The sequence below is a fragment of the Chenopodium quinoa genome, unplaced genomic scaffold, assembly GCF_001683475.1.
Source record: "Chenopodium quinoa cultivar QQ74 unplaced genomic scaffold, ASM168347v1, whole genome shotgun sequence".
NCBI lineage: Eukaryota > Viridiplantae > Streptophyta > Magnoliopsida > Caryophyllales > Amaranthaceae > Chenopodium > Chenopodium quinoa.
In genome coordinates this window covers 5,748,686-5,765,958 of record NW_018743574.1, presented here as the reverse complement: position 1 = coordinate 5,765,958, position 17,273 = coordinate 5,748,686, and the positions used below count along the sequence as shown (strand labels likewise).

At 36.7% G+C, this 17,273-nt stretch overlaps 1 protein-coding gene across 1 annotated transcript; it reads right to left on the bottom strand.

Annotated features, from left to right (window-relative positions):
- Positions 1–60: 60 nt before the first annotated feature.
- LOC110682309 lies at positions 61–3,370 on the bottom strand. Its single transcript, XM_021858622.1, has 4 exons — positions 2,397–3,370; positions 1,329–1,695; positions 839–920; positions 61–451 (listed from the first exon to the last, which is right to left on the bottom strand). Exons 1-4 carry the CDS (start codon positions 3,022–3,024, stop codon positions 230–232), a joined length of 1,299 nt encoding a protein of 432 aa, XP_021714314.1. The 5' UTR covers positions 3,025–3,370; the 3' UTR covers positions 61–229.
- Between the last annotated feature and the right edge of the window lie 13,903 nt (positions 3,371–17,273).

Genomic DNA, 17,273 nt, shown 5'->3' with positions numbered 1-17,273 from the left:
AATTTCACTCATTTGCTAATTTTGAAGAGCCTTAATGAGTAAAAATTTCAATCTTGCAAGTCATGCTAAATACGAAGTCTATATTATAGATTTATGTGCAAATAAATATGCTTAATGTACAAGGTCTAAAGCTCTACGCTACTACTGGACCACTACAAGTTAAAGTCTGTTTTCAAGTGTAAACATGTAGCAGACATATTGAATGGGTAGCATTCAATTTACATAAACTTTAAAACGGGTAACAAGTAGCACACTTTTTAGTTGATGAATTCAATCGAATCATTTTACAAAACGAAGGGATTTTAGAAGTTGTTTTCGAAATAGCTTGACTTTCAATATAATCATCATCACCGGATATTATGTTTCTCATCTTCTCTGCTTTGATTTCAGCTCTTTGTAATTTTCGCATGATCTTATCCATTGATGATGCTCTTTTCTTTTCCAACTTCTCCTGCAACATATACATTACAATTTAGTTGTGTTCCAAGCTAAGGTTATAACCTACCATTTATGCAAGTAATTTCCCTTTTCTGGTTCTCTAAAAATTAGGTTTTACTTACACCAACCCATTATTTTTTTCAATTTCCAAAAAATCCATGTGCGAACAATGTAGGGTTTAGCTAAATTGGAATATAGAAAATATAATAACATTAGAAGAGCAGAACACTAAGTCATTTACAAGCTTGCAATTGCTTTAATTTGTTGCCTATATTTGAATTTGATCCATAGGATTTAAAAGAATATCGTGCAAAGTAATTGTTATAGCTTAGTTAATGTCTGATTGTTCCCTCCATAAATTTATTTAAATAGAATATTCAAGCAAAAATTACTAATTTACCTCGAGTTTTTGAATAGCTGCTTCAGCTTTGGCTTTTTGTAGGTTTTCCCACGCATTTATCCTAGCTTCCTTTCTCTCAAACCTATTCACAATAACCATCAACATAAAAATATTGTTAAACTACTTACTGCCTGTAAATATATTCAAATCAATTTGAAGCACAACAACAATAACCAACTTATTCTTCTTCGGATTTATTATATATGGTTTTTTTTTTTTTTGTAATGTTTTAAGAGACTAAAGAGAGTGATGATACAATTCAATCTCTGGTATTCATAGGTTAACGCAAATTTGAGCGATATATGTAATTGGATTTGCAAATTAGTATTAATCACACAATGATCAATTCAATTCAATAAGATTCACGAAAATGTAACCTAAGATACTTGATACTTGAGCTAAAAAAATCAGTTTGGACTTTGGAGTGGTATATCATGTATGGTAACACATTGAATTAAGCGTGATGAATAGATAAGGGGAAAATTCATACTTGGAGATTTTGTTGTCAACCTCTACGCATGTACTTGAATTCAAGTAATTGTCTCTGTCATGGTAAGATCTTGAAGTACTTGTTTGCTTATCAACTTGTACATCCCTGACTTCAAAGTCCGGAATTTGGACATCCCTTTTAGATTCATTATGCAGTAATGGACGAGGAGATGTATTTGAAATCGAAGATTTCGGACTTGAAATTGTGGAAGTACTATTACTGTGACTTTCAGGGAACATTTGAGTTGCCATATCTCTTCTTGAAATTGCTCGTTCGACTTCAGGTTCACCATTGTCATTTTCTTGTTCAAGTTTATTGTCTAGAACCTCATTGTGTTCACCCGTCAATCCAACTTCGCCTATTTGATCTAATAAACAAATATGTTTTATTGTTACTCACAAATGCAACTTCAACAATGCATTAGCTGTCAATATCTTTGAAAAAAATTTAGAATTTTGGTTGAAATGCATCGGTTGAATTTCATATCATGTGCTAGTTGAAAAGATTGCCTTGAGCCTATACTCAACAGTCATTTTTTTATTGCACATGTTAAGAAATTGGTATTTATGTGTTATAACAATACAAAAGAAAACAATGAGTGGTGCAAAAGCAAGAAAACAACATACACAAATTGATTTGTTTACATTATGATAAGTTTATGTTTATTCCTATATTATATTCTTCTCACAACTCACAAGTCTTGTCTAAATAACAATGATTTATTTAAGCTTAACATGGAACATGGGTGTTTGGTCATAGGTACCTCTCAAAAACCTAAATCAATAAGACTTAATTGCTAGCCTTAATTAACTCTACCCCAAGCCAAGAGTGTGCCCAATTTCCCAATAATATCTCTAGTCACTTTCGTTTCTTCTCATAACTCCCCTAAAACTTTGAAATTGGACAGTGTAATACAGTATTGTAGTACTAACTACGAGTATGCACTATTTTACATTTACAGATTGCTACAATGCTACTAGTTGGCTAGTTGCTAATTTGCTACTGTGCACCTTACTAGAAATTGATCAATAAAATTGCTTTCATACTCGTACATAATTAAGGGATTACCTTGGGTAGGACTAGGCGGCCCGCTCCACGAGTCCATCCAATGACTGGCATCATGCCCGGGGCAAGACCTCCGGGCTTCTTCACTCACACCACCGCCTTCGATAGGCAATCTTTCTTCAAACCGGGCCGAGGCCAAGCCCGAAGGCTCAATCGTAAGTGAATTCCTCCATCTACCACCATTTATAACTCCTACCCCCAACACAGGGGAAAAGCTATTATACCCACCACCATAATATTCAGGCCCGATTGGGCCCAACGGGCCACTCTTGGATTTGGCCCGTCTTTGGTGATGTGTAAGATGAACAGCCGTTCTAGACCCGGCTCCAGGCCCGCCCCCATAATAGCAATAATTACTATTAGTTGAAACATTTCCTAAACTAACAGGACTACAAATCCACCTCTCAGCATCCTCCCATTTAGAAGGCAGCGTCCTACCACTACTAAATGGCATTAATGCTGCTGCCGCTACGTACCTACGGCTACGATAGCTGGAGCTCGGAACTCGTTCCGAGCTCCAGCCTTTCGGGATCCCAATACTGGGGTCATCATCCTCACCACACGGGGGCGTTTCCGGACTAGGAAACGTCCCCGAATAAGTACGAGAAGACATAAGCTTGCTATTAGCCATTGCTAGTGTGTTGTGCAACAAACTTGCTTTTAGCCTCTCATTGTTGCTAGCTCAATTGCGGAGTTTGGTTTATTTATTTTTGGTTAAGGTAGTGTTTATATTTTGGTGTTGTCTTTCTTATTGTAAGTTTGTATATGTATTAACGATTGGACAGACCGATGGGAGTCGGTCCATGTTTTTGTCTAAATTCAAAGTTACAAGTTGGGTGATAGTGAAATAATATTTGGAAATTTCTTATTATGTGAACGAATATATATTAGCAAAATAGCTAGCTGTATGTATGTTTTTTTGTTTTTATATGTATTATAGGGTGTGAACAAAGCAATAATTGAATTTTTCCACATGCTTGGTTGTTCTAAAAATAAACACTAGGATTAAGTAGGAATTGCAGTATATATTTATTAGATCGAATGTGTCTAAATTTCCCCCATATCATTATTATAGACATTCTTGGATTCCTTTGAGGTACTACTACTTACTAAATGACTATATCCTTGATTTAGCATAATTGTGTTTTTTGAAATTCGAAACACTATCTAGACAAATGAGAAGAGCACAATGATAAGTTATTAGATGTTCATGAAATTTTAATAAATTATAATACTATTAATCAAGTATCAATAATTTGAACTCCAATAACTTTCATATTTATTTTATTCTCTTAAACTATAATGACCTACCGAATATGTTCTATTTTTTTTTTATGTTTTTTTCCTTTTGACATCGGTAGTAATAATTTGCATAAAGAAAAGCTCACAAAGTAAGCAAGTAAAACAACTGTAGTCTTTAAAAACTAGTACTCAACCTACTAACCAAACAAAATACATAAAGTCGCAAATCATTATAGGATATTACGCTCTTCTTGTGTTGGTCCTTTGCTTGATTGATGAGCTTGCCTTGTTTATACCAAGTCCAACTAAGCTTAGTTGAGCCAAGGGCATTTCAAAGGCATACTCATTTCAAATAAATATAATGGATATTTTGTTGGATAGGGATTGAAATTGATGCTTGATAGAGTATCTAAATCGATTTTGGGCTTCAACCATCAACTAATCATTACAAGAATAATACAAGAAATTTTACATAAATGATTCGGGTTATATTATCCCACAATCTATGTATCGGCCATGTTTTAGTTGACATTGGTAATTAGTCGATCCACTATGTACTTCATAATAATTGGAAGTGATACAAAAAGTAAGGAGAGCTGTAACCGAGGATGTGTGGTCTTGGTCTCTTGCATAAAGTATTATATTATGAGTAGATGAAATCATGAAGAATTAAGAGAAGGGAATGTATGAGGCAATCAGAGCCTAATGAGACATGTAGCATGGTGTTAGTTACTTAGCTGGTGTTGATAAACTTACACTGTACAGTATTATTTTATACGTGTACACTTCTAACTGATAGAGTATATAACATATTCCTGGGCCTTACTTAAGCTTTTGGTTGAGATGGTCCTTTAACATAGTATCGGAACCAACATAGAGGTCACAGGTTCGAATCTCATCCACCCCTCCTTTAAAGTGGAATTAATTCGCGTCGGGTATGAAAGGGCCTGTGCACCATCCACATTCCTGGGCCTCAACCATTAGTATAAGCTTTTGGTTGAGTTGGTCATCTAACATGGTATCGGAGCCAGCGTGACACAAAGGTCACGGGTTCGAATGTCATCCGCCCCTCCTTCAAAGTGGAACTAATTCGCTGGGCCTCAACCATCAGTTTAAGCTTTTGGTTGAGTTGGTCCTCTAACATGGTATCAGAGCCAACGTGACATAGAGGTCACGGATTCGAATCTCATCCACCCCTCCTTTAAAGTGGAATTCGCGCCGGGTATGATAGGGTCTGTGCTGCATCCACATTTCAAGCCCAAGGGGCCTTTCATGTGAGAGGGAGTGATAGAGTATATAACATATTCCTGGACCTCAACCATCAGCTTAAGCTTTTGGTTGAGTTGGTCCTCTAACACTATTGAGTCCCTTAGGTTTTGATTGATAGTTTTGAATGATGACAAACAGCTAAGGGAAACAGGTCTTTGAAAGTGTTCAATACAGTTGGGGGAACCAACTAAAATAGAACACTGTTTTCCTAGATAAGTTATTGATTATATGAGTTATCTATTGAACTAACTTATCTATATACAGGAAACAGTTAGATGATAAATGTGCTATGTACTGGTGGGGAACCAGTATGAACCGTTTCCTTAACTGCTATGCGGAAAAGCAGTCACATACTCTTTATTGTGCATTAACCATGTTACATGTGCAGTAGTTGAGTTGATTCCAAGACTTGGAGCATAGAAGCCTTTCGAAGATATTTCGAAGAAAGATTGTTTGCTCATAATAGAAGTATTCAAGGAAGATTCAAGTCTTGAAGATTACATGAAGAAAAGACGATTTATGCTTTAATATGTTATCTAGGTTTTCATGTAATATGCTCCGTAGTATGCTTGCATGTTTGGGTTATATAAGTGCTTAAAAGTATATTGAAGTATGATATGAAATCTGGTACAAAGTTGGAACAGGTTTCATAACATGTTTCAATTCAGGGAACCAGGTCGGGGAACCAGGTTCACTGTACGAAATATTCGAGCTGCCGTTTTGGAAAAAGATTTTACAAAAAGATTTTTTCGAAAAGATTATTTTGAAAATATTTTGTGCAGCTGGAAATAAGATGAAATATTCTTGGTTACCTAAAAAATAGGAGTATTTATCTTAATTGATTCTATCTTTGTGATTAAATCAAATAAGATAAATACTTTCCTAAAATTACAATATATCTTATTCTCTAAGATTTTGTGATTTAAGGAAACTAGGTTTTAGGAATCTAAGCTTATATAAACTCATCTTATTTCACATATTTCGGGTGCCTCTCCAGAAATTAAAAAGAGCAATTATTTGAGAGCATATACTTAAGCACTAATCCCATTCATCAAGTCATATACAAGAGCATTCTAGTACAAAAACATTTTCTCTTAATTAGCTTCGTAGAAGTGAGATCAAAGGAGAGTTCTTGATTCTTGTATTGAGTCTTTAACAAAGGGGTTAAAGGCTGGGTGAGTGTTTGTGAGTTCAAACACATTGGGCTTACGAGTGTAAGTCGAGAGCACACTCGGAGTAGAGTGTGGGGTAGACTGGTTCCCGGAGTAGGGAAACAGTAGAGTGTTCTTTGTCTTTGTTTTTCGGAGTAGATTAATAAAGGACTTAGGATAGGAGGACGTAGGCCTGAGTTGGCTGAACCTCGTTAAATTTGTTGTGTTCTTTATTGCTTTGTTTTATTCCGCTGCATAAGGGAACCAGCACAACTGGTTCCTTACACATAATCCGAAAAGAAGCAAAAATCGCTAACGATTACTTAACACTCAATTCACCCCCCCCCCCTCTTGAGTGCCCATTGAACCTTCAATTGGTATCAGAGCCTAAGCTTCTCGAAAGAGTAACATCTAGAGGAGTTAAGAATGAGTACTCAAGAATTAAGTGCAATCGGTTATGACAACAAGTCACCCAAGTTTAATGGAAATAATTATGCTTGGTGGAAGAACAGGATCCAGAATGTTATCATGGGTATTGATTATGAATGCTGGCTCGTAGTTAAAAATGGTCCTAATATCATTCTCAAGACAGATGTTGAGGGGAACCAGGTTCCCAAGAAAGATAGCGAATTGGTCACTGCTGATCACAAGTTGCTGGAGAAGAATGCTAAGGCAATGTCAATACTACAACAAGCAATAGGTGAGACCGAAACAAATCGTATATCTGGCTGCAGTAGTGCTAAGGAGATATGGGACACCCTTGAACTTGCGTTTGAGGGAACCAGTGAGGTAAAACGGTCTAAAATTGATTTAATCATGTCTAAATATGAATTGTTTGCCATGAATAAAAATGAAAAAATCAATGATTGCTTTCGTAGGTTTATGACTATTGTAAATGATCTTAGATCTCTTGGTAAAAATTTATCTGACGAGGATCTTGTGAGAAAATTATTGCGTAGTTTAACAGATGCATGGACAGCCAAGGTAACAGCAGTATACGAAGCAAAGGATCTGTCTACCTTGTCTCTGGAACAGCTGATTGGTTCCCTTATGACTCATGAGATGCTGATTGACTCTAAGTCTGAGAAGGAACCAGCAAGAGGCATGGCGCTTAAGGGAACAGTAGAAGATGATGAAGATGAAATTAGCATGATTGCAAAAAGATTTGAGAGATCTCTTCGAGATCAAAGAAAGAATTTCAAAGGTAAGCATTTTAAAAACTATAAAAAATCTAACTCTAATTCTTCTTCTACAGGATGTTTCAAGTGTGGAGAAAAAGGACATCTTATTCGAGATTGTCCTAAGTGGAATGACAAACAGTCTAAATCCGGAGATAAACAAGCATACAAGAATGCCATGATAGCTTCCATGTGGGGAGACTCTGACTCAGGGTCAGATGAAGAAGAAGGATCACCCAACTCAGATGTTTGCCTAACTGCCTTTACAAACATCAAGGAAAACAACACTGGTCCAGGAACCAGAGGGGGAACCAGTACATTCAACAAATGCTTTATGGCAAAGAAGGATGTACTACATGAACGCAAGGTAAGCTTAGAGCAAATTAGAGAAGATATGCATGAATATGATAGAGAAAATATGCTTGCTTGTATTGACTCCTTACTAGATGAATGCTATAAATTAAGTGAAACATACATAATTTGCAAAAGAGAATTAAAAGAAAAAAGTGGTGAATGTAATATTGCTATTGCTAGCTGTGATCATCTAGAAGGAGTCTGTTATGAACTAAAAAATCAAGTAGCAGAACTAGAGGTTGAATTGGACAAGTGTAAAGTGGAACTAGAAAAGGAAAGATCGTTTGAACCAATTGATGGTGAAGAGGATCTGACCTCCTGGTTCCCTAGAGACTTATCAACCACTAGTGATACTCTTGATTTTTCAGTAGCTATAAGTAAAGCAAATTCATGTACTAGAACTTCCTTGTTGAAGGCCTTTGAAACATTGGCTTACAACCTGGAAAATTCTCACAAGGAAATTGCTTCACTTAAAGCTGCACAGTTCACTGTTTCCCCTACAGGTACCAGTGTAGATGTCAGTAATATGATTGATAAGTATGAAAGTAATATTTGCGATTTGCATGCGGAAATCAATCAACTGAAAAAGGACAAGCAACCAGTGGTTGTTGACATGTCTATTGACCGTATGGTTTCAAAGCTTAATCTACAATTCGAAGCTTTAAAAAGTAACTTTGATTTTCTTAAAGAGAAAAACGAATTGTTGACTAAGACACTTGAAACCAGAGAAAAAGAACTTAATGATAGTCATAGACATGTGGACAAATTATTGAATGCTCAAAAATCCTTAAATTACCTGACTTCATCAAGAGGAAACAGAGGAAAAGTTGGTCTCGGTTATACTAGACAGAGAACCAGGACTAACTGGTCTCCCAGATAAACCACCTGGATCAAAGAATATCAACGAGGCAAGTATGTCATGACTAAAGAGATGCATGTGTGTTTTCATTGTGGTAAAAATGGACATAAGATACATGAATGTCCAGCTAAGAAAATTAGTGCTAATAAGAACAGCAAGGGTGCAAAGTGTGTTTGGAGAAGAAAGGATCAACAAGTTGTTAATATTGTTGAAAAGGGACCCAAGTATGTTTGGGTTCCTAAATCTAATGTTTGATTTGCTCTTGCAGGCTAGAGTGAAGGGAGACACCTATTGGTATTTGGACAGTGGTTGCTCAAGACACATGTCCGGGGATAAAGATCAATTCCTTTCACTAGTGGCCTTTGATGGAGGAAGTGTCACCTTTGGGGATAACAGCAAGGGAACCATCACTGGTTTAGGTAAGGTTGGTAAGACACTTTCTAACGCAATAGATGATGTTTATTATGTTGAAGGCTTGCAACATAATCTCTTGAGTATTTCTCAATTATGCGACAAAGGTAATAGAGTTGAGTTTCAAGCCAACCTATGTCACATAGTTAACTCACAAACAGGAGAACTTGTATGTGAGGGAACCAGGAAGCATGATGTTTACATCACCTTCTTAGATAAAATCCCTCAAGACAAGTCCATCTGTTTGAGAGCTGTTTCTGACAATAATCAATGGATTTGGCATAAGAGGTTTGGACATGCTAGCCTAACACTTCTAAACAAACTTAAAATACGTGACTTAGTTGTAGGCCTTCCTAACATTAAGTATGAAGCTGATAAAGTTTGTTCTGAATGTGTAAGGGGGAAACAGGTCAAAATTTCTTTTAAGCCTAAAACTATTATGAGTACCAGCAGACCCTTCGAACTTGTACATATTGACTTGTGTGGTCCCATGAGAGTACAAAGTCGAAGAGGTCATAGATATGTCTGTGTTATGGTTGATGATTATTCTAGGTACACTTGGGTAATGATGTTACACACAAAGGATGAAACGTTTGAAGAATGGGTAACATCGGTGAAACAAGTGGAGAACCAGCTCACCCACAAGCTGGTCTCGGTAAGATCAGACCATGGTACTGAATTTGATAATGCTAACTTTATTGATTATTGTAGGGAACATGGAGTTAATCACAACTTCTCAGCCCCTAGAACACCTCAACAAAATGGTGTTGTAGAAAGGAAGAATAGAACTCTTGAGGAGATGGCAAGGACGATGCTCATTGAGAGTGGTCTCCCAAAGAGTTTTTGGGGAGAAGCTGTTGACACTGCTTGCTATATATTGAATAGAGGTCTCATTAGACCAAAGTTAAATAAGACTCCCTATGAACTTCTTAAAGGTCGAAAGCCCAACATCACATACTTTCGTGTCTTTGGATGTAAATGTTATGTGCATAATAATGGGAAGAATCAACTTGATAAGTTTGATCCTAGAAGTGATGAGGGAATCTTTCTTGGATACTCTTCTCACAGCAAAGCATATAAAGTCTTCAATAAAAGGACTCTTTGTGTTGAGGAGAGTGTCCATGTCATTTTTGATGAATTTAACATGTCTTCTGAGATTGCGCAGGTACAACCTGATGAAGTGATTGGATTGATGGATTTCACGGGGAACCAGTATACTGGTCCCACGGATGAAGTGCAAGCAGATCTAGGCCTACCAAATACTCCACCAGATGATAATGATGAAGTGCCTAGAGAAGAAAAAGAAGATAATGAGGACTCTGAAGGGGAACCAAGTCCTGATGGTTCCTCAAATAATAGACAGGTAATGAGTTCAGGGGGAACAGAAGAAGGTACCACCCCTGAACCTGAGGTAAGTAATGATAGAGGAAACAACATGAATGTGAATCCTCCTGGCTCCTCAGAAGAAGGAGAGATCCATGAACATGCTGGTTCCCAACTTAATGAGAAAGCACAAAACAGTCTTAATTTTAAAAGTTATAGATATCAATCTTCTCATCCCACTGATCAAATAATTAGTGATATAAATAAGGGGATTCAAACGAGAACAAATGTTTTTCAAAAACTTTTGTGCTTTCTATTCTTTCCTGTCTAATGTAGAGCCTACTGACTATAAAATGGCATTGACTGATCCTGATTGGGTACTAGCTATGCAAGATGAGTTAAATCAGTTTCAGAGGAACCAGGTTTGGCACCTGGTTCCCCGTATCAAGGAAAGATCAGTCATTGGCACTAGATGGGTCTTTAGAAACAAGTTAGATGACCTTGGTACTATAGTCAGAAACAAAGCAAGGCTAGTGGTGCAAGGGTACAATCAACAAGAAGGAATTGACTATGATGAGACGTTTGCACCAGTAGCTAGGCTAGAGGCTATTAGGATTTTAATTGCTTATGCTGCTCACATGAATTTTAAGCTGTTTCAGATGGATGTAAAGACTGCCTTCCTCAATGGATATTTAAAGGAAGAAGTATATGTGGAGCAACCACCTGGTTTTGAAGATGCACTGTTCCCCCAACATGTGAACAAGTTGGACAAAGCATTATATGGGTTGAAACAAGCTCCGAGGGCTTGGTATGAAAGATTGTCCAATTTCTTGATGGCAAATGATTACAAGAGGGGAACAGTAGACAAGACCTTGTTCATAAGAACCAGGGGGAAACACTTGATTGTAGTACAAATTTATGTTGATGATATTTTATTTGGTGCTACTAATCAGGTTTTATGTGATGAATTTGCTAATCTTATGCAGAGTGAATTTGAAATGAGCATGATGGGAGAACTAGGATTCTTCCTAGGGCTGCAGATTAAGCAAATGGATGATGGAATAATGATCCATCAACAAAAGTACTTAAAAGAGTTGCTGAAAAAATTCGGCATGGAGAACAGCAAAGCTTATGATACACCTGTTCCCCCATCTACAAAATTAGATGCTGATCTTAAGGGAAAAGATGTTGAAGCTTCTCTTTATAGAGGAATGATAGGTTCTCTACTTTACCTAACAGCTAGTAGACCTGACATTGTGTTTTCTGTTGGTTTGTGTGCTAGGTTTCAAAGCAATCCAAAGGAATCTCACTTGAAGGCTGTTAGAAGGATACTTAGGTATCTTGTAGGGACAGCAAATCTGGGATTGTGGTACCCCAAAGGCAGTACCATTGATCTTATTGGATACACAGATGCAGATTATGCTGGTTTCTTAGTTGATAGAAAGAGCACATCAGGTATGGCACACTTTCTTGGCTCTTGTCTAATTTCATGGGGTTCTAAAAAGCAAAATTCAGTGGCCCTATCCACAGCAGAGTCTGAATATATAGCTGCAGCTTCATGCTGTTCCCAGCTACTGTGGATAAGGAACCAGCTGAAAGATTTTGGTGTTATTTATAAAAGTGTTCCTATTTTTTGTGATAACACTAGTGCAATCAATATTTCAAAGAATCCTGTGCAACACTCCAAGACAAAACACATTGAAATAAGACACCATTTTTTTAAGAGACAATGTGGAAAAAGGATTGGTGGAGATGTTGTTTTGTAAAAGTGAAGATCAAATTGCTGATATCTTCACAAAGCCTTTGTGTAGAGAGTCTTTTTGTAGGTTAAGAGTCCTTTTAGGTCTAGTTAGATTTTAGGTATTGGCTTCAATTACTTCCTTCAATGATTGGTTAGAATGGTATTCTCTTGTATAGTGTGTGTACATACTTATGTTGATATCTTTCAAGTGTTGTGTAGATGGTTCAAAATCTCAAAAGGATTGAGAATCATTGTTGTAAGAAACAGGTGAAATCAGGCTGAATTGCCAGAAACAGCGTGACATGGTTCTATACAGGTACCAGCAAAGGGAAACAGCAGACCAGCTCTGATATGTCATCCGATAATATCTTTTATTTTCGGAAGATTACTATAAGATATTTCCTTTTGGAAGGAATTTATCTTATTTCAGTTATTTAATCCCATATAGAAGGCAAACATATCATATGCCTTATTTATAGTTGGTTGAGATAATTATGGTAAAAGATAATTACCAAATTTTTGATTTCAATTTAAAAAAAAATAAAAAAAATATCCTTTACAGTTGCTTTTTATTGGCTCAACTAACTCTTTTCTTTCCTTCTTCTCTCTTTGTGCTTCATTGTTAAAAATATACACTAACCCTTTGTGCAGATCATCAATCATCATCACTCGAAATTCTCTTTCTCTCTCTCGTATGCCTTAAATTCATCATTGTTCATTCGGTTACTGTTCACTCAAGGAACCAGCTCAGTCTCAGGGGGAACATCAGAAGGAAGCTCAAATGTCCTTAAGCCCGAAGTTGGAGGAAATTCGGAAAAGTCAGAGTGAAGAGGATGAAATAGAGATTGTTGGTTACAATGAGGAGACACTCATTGTTAAGACCATGGTACGAAGTAGAGTAACTCAATCTTCATTAAAGAAGTTCACTGAGAAGGTGTAGGAGGAACAGTCCATTAATTCTCTTCCGGAAACCAAGAGAAAAAGGGTACCAGCAAGAACCTTTCACACCACAAAAGGGTGGAGGTCTTTGCTTGATTGATGTGATGCTAGTCTTGTACTCGTTATGCAACAAGGAGAACTTTATGAATAAGTGCGGATCTCTCATGATTTATAAAAAAAAAAAAAAAAAAAAATAGAGGAACCAGCAGGTCAGGAAGTGGTTTTGAAACAGATTGGGGAATCACAAGAATATGCTTAGTAATATAATGATTTTGGTTTAAGCAGAGCATGGTGACAAGGATGAAGAGGAATCAGATGATAATACAGAAGATGTTGCAAAGTTCGAGGAGGAGGAAGGGAACGAGAATGATGATGAGGAGTGATGCTGTTTCTGTTCTTGTTTCCTCACCCTCATGTTTATTCTAAAATAACTGATTTTGTTGGTCTGTCTACTTCTCTCCATTCCATGAACTTTCTTTTTGGATGGATTTGGGCTTCTTTGGTTGAACTTTGTTGGCTTGTATGAACTACTAACTCTGCTATGGTATGAACTGTTTGACTAATCTCTTTTTGCAGCATAATGCTTGAATGGTGGTTGATGCCATTGTATGGATAAGCACATTAACTTGTGCACATTGCTTTTACTTGTGGATACTTTTTAATGATGCCAAAAGGGGGAAGTAGTTTGAAGTTGAAGCCTAAGGTTTAGCTAGTTTAGATTGAGTCAGTTTGAGGTTTAGCTAGTTTAGATTGAGTAAGTTTGAGTCTTTTTATTTCGTATTTTCTATTTTCTGTTTAGGGGACCAGTTAGCCTAACTGACTTGTTCCAAAGAGTTTTGAGTCCTTGAAGTTTTTGACGGTTTTCTTTTTGAGCATGTCCACAAGTTCAAGAACTTCAAGAGTTTGTCATCATCAAAAAGGGGGAATTTGTTGAGTCCCTTAGGTTTTGATTGATAGTTTTGAATGATGACAAACAGCTAAGGGAAACAGGTCTTTGAAAGTGTTCAATACAGTTGGGGGAACCAACTAAAATAGAACACTGTTTTCCTAGATAAGTTATTGATTATATGAGTTATCTATTGAACTAACTTATCTATATACAGGAAACAGTTAGATGATAAATGTGCTATGTACTGGTGGGGAACCAGTATGAACCGTTTCCTTGACTGTTATGCGGAAAAGCAGTCACATACTCTTTATTGTGCATTAACCATGTTACATGTGCAGTAGTTGAGTTGATTCCAAGACTTGGAGCATAGAAGCCTTTCGAAGATATTTCGAAGAAAGATTGTTTGCTCATAATAGAAGTATTCAAGGAAGATTCAAGTCTTGAAGATTACATGAAGAAAAGACGATTTATGCTTTAATATGTTATCTAGGTTTTCATGTAATATGCTCCGTAGTATGCTTGCATGTTTGGGTTATATAAGTGCTTAAAAGTATATTGAAGTATGATATGAAATCTGGTACAAAGTTGGAACAGGTTTCATAACATGTTTCAATTCAGGGAACCAGGTCGGGGAACCAGGTTCACTGTACGAAATATTCGAGCTGCCGTTTTGGAAAAAGATTTTACAAAAAGATTTTTTCGAAAAGATTATTTTGAAAATATTTTGTGCAGCTGGAAATAAGATGAAATATTCTTGGTTACCTAAAAAATAGGAGTATTTATCTTAATTGATTCTATCTTTGTGATTAAATCAAATAAGATAAATACTTTCCTAAAATTACAATATATCTTATTCTCTAAGATTGTGTGATTTAAGGAAACTAGGTTTTAGGAATCTAAGCTTATATAAACTCATCTTATTTCACATATTTCGGGTGCCTCTCCAGAAATTAAAAAGAGCAATTATTTGAGAGCATATACTTAAGCACTAATCCCATTCATCAAGTCATATACAAGAGCATTCTAGTACAAAAACATTTTCTCTTAATTAGCTTCGTAGAAGTGAGATCAAAGGAGAGTTCTTGATTCTTGTATTGAGTCTTTAACAAAGGGGTTAAAGGCTGGGTGAGTGTTTGTGAGTTCAAATACATTGGGCTTACGAGTGTAAGTCGAGAGCACACTCGGAGTAGAGTGTGGGGTAGACTGGTTCCCGGAGTAGGGAAACAGTAGAGTGTTCTTTGTCTTTGTTTTTCGGAGTAGATTAATAAAGGACTTAGGATAGGAGGACGTAGGCCTGAGTTGGCTGAACCTCGTTAAATTTGTTGTGTTCTTTATTGCTTTGTTTTATTCCGCTGCATAAGGGAACCAGCACAACTGGTTCCTTACACATAATCCGAAAAGAAGCAAAAATCGCTAACGATTACTTAACACTCAATTCACCCCCCCTCTTGAGTGCCCATTGAACCTTCAAACACTAACAACTATAGTACGTAATACTAGTAATAATGTTGAAATACTGGTATTAAAATAAATAATCCCCAAGATATAGGAGAGAGAATAAAGTATGCGCATGATACGATACAGGAAAATTGTTGCAATGCAAACATGCATGCATGTTTTAGCTGTGTGAATGGGATTGAACACTACACTTATGTCTGCTAGGCGAACAGCCTCTTAGATTCCTTAGATCTTAGGGTCTCGTGCTCTACTTTTATTCACACTGTCTTCAATCTTCGTTCAATCAAAAATCCTATTCAGTTCGTAGAATAAAAATTTCGCTAGTGTAAGGTGTGAACCCAGTCACTTGTTAAAGCACAATATTGACGATTAATATTTTGCAAGTGTAACATGTTAATTCAGTCACTTGTTATAACACAATACTATTGTCTCATAGTCTAGAGTCTAGCAAGTTAGCCCGTATGAAACTTGCTTGCATTGGTCCTTCCTCGGGTTTTGTAATTTAATGTAGTTGTACGTTGTGAGTCTTATACTCTTATGTCGTCTAATGTTTTAATAATGTTTTAGTAATATGATCTTCCTCTCCAAAAAAAAAATTTAAAAAATTACAATTATCAATGAACAAATTTTATTTGTAACGTGTAGTAGCTTTACTGACTTCAAAACCAGCTGTTTTCATTATCGTTTATATTGCTTTCCACGTTTTTAGGGCCTATTCTCTTTGGCTTAAGTTCAATTCACTTCAGTTCCTAATTTTCTTCTCTCATAAAATATCCAGTTCAGTTCAACTCAGTTCAGTTCATCTCATTTCATTTCAGTTCAGCTCAGTAAATTAGAATCGGCCTTTAGTACTCTCAATTGTCTTGTTTAGGAATTAGGAGTATGTATCATGTATGAAATGATATTTGATTACATGGCCGCCTGAAATGGACTGATTAAGGGGGAAAAAACAAGAGAAAAAAAATTGAAAGGATTAATGGCTAACAAGGTATTAGGAGTAAATAAATTATCACGAGTTGACAGTTTCTCATTGTTCCGGCGCAACAAGCCGTCAAGCCTATATGAGGTAACCTCCATGCAATGGGCTCCATCCATTTGTCTATGTGTCTTGCTACAAATGGGTGCATTGTGGTATAGGTTAGTGTTATTGTGTGTTGTTTCCTCTATTGTATTATTTTGTTGCGCAAATGGAGAAGGCTAACTTGGATTCAAGTGTAACACGAGCAATTGGCGTTAGGTAATTTGTTTTGTGTACATCAAGCCATATCGCGTGACCGCTTGTTAAAGAACAAATTAACTCACATAATATTGATCGAGTAATTAACCCCTATAACACTGATGAATTAACCTTTTAACATTGAAGAAATAACCCCTGTATCACTAACCAAATAACCCCCATGGCCCAACCACATATAAGAATGTGTGAAAACCTAATCACCCTCAGCTCTAAATCTTATTGAGTACTCCTTTTGTTTTTTTTTTATGTGACATATATAATTCTTAAACTTATATACTTAAACCACTTAAAATAATTCACAATTTTTTGTATGCGGTCTGCTATATCGCGGCAGGGGTTATTCAAGTTATCCGGTCAGGGGTTACTTGAGTTAATCTTGACCGAATAACCCCTTAAGTAACCCCTGACCAAGTAATCCATGACCGAACCCCTCGAATAACCCCTGAATAAGTAACCCTTGATTGAATCTTGAAGTAACCCGTGAACGAACTCCTTAAGTAACCCCAGCCATGACCGAATTACTCGACTTATCCTTGATCGAACTCCTTATATAACCCCTTGGCCGAGTAACTAAGTAACCCCTGACCGAGTAACTTGAGTAATCCATGATCGAGTAACCTCGCTCTCCTCAAGTAACCCTTATTAACCGAGTGAACCTCTCGAGTAACCCCATGTCCAAACCCCTCAAGTAACCCCTGACCGAGTAAGTCTTGTCCGAACCCCTCAAGTAACCCTGAGTCCTTGATCGAGTAACCCCTGAATGAATAACTCGAGTAACTCCGAGTAATCCCTAACACACGGTGTTGCCTGCCGCACCAAAAAGTTGCTA

Excerpts from the sequence above, each read along its gene's own strand:
- LOC110682309 (XM_021858622.1), bottom strand. The coding sequence starts at position 3,024 with ATGGCTAATAGCAAGCTTATGTCTTCTCGTACTTATTCGGGGACGTTT. Across the intron at positions 1,696-2,396 it reads GCCGCCTAGTCCTACCCAAG|ATCAAATAGGCGAAGTTGGA; the intron begins GTAATCCCTTAA and ends TTTGTTTATTAG. Across the intron at positions 921-1,328 it reads GTTGACAACAAAATCTCCAA|GTTTGAGAGAAAGGAAGCTA; the intron begins GTATGAATTTTC and ends TATTGTGAATAG.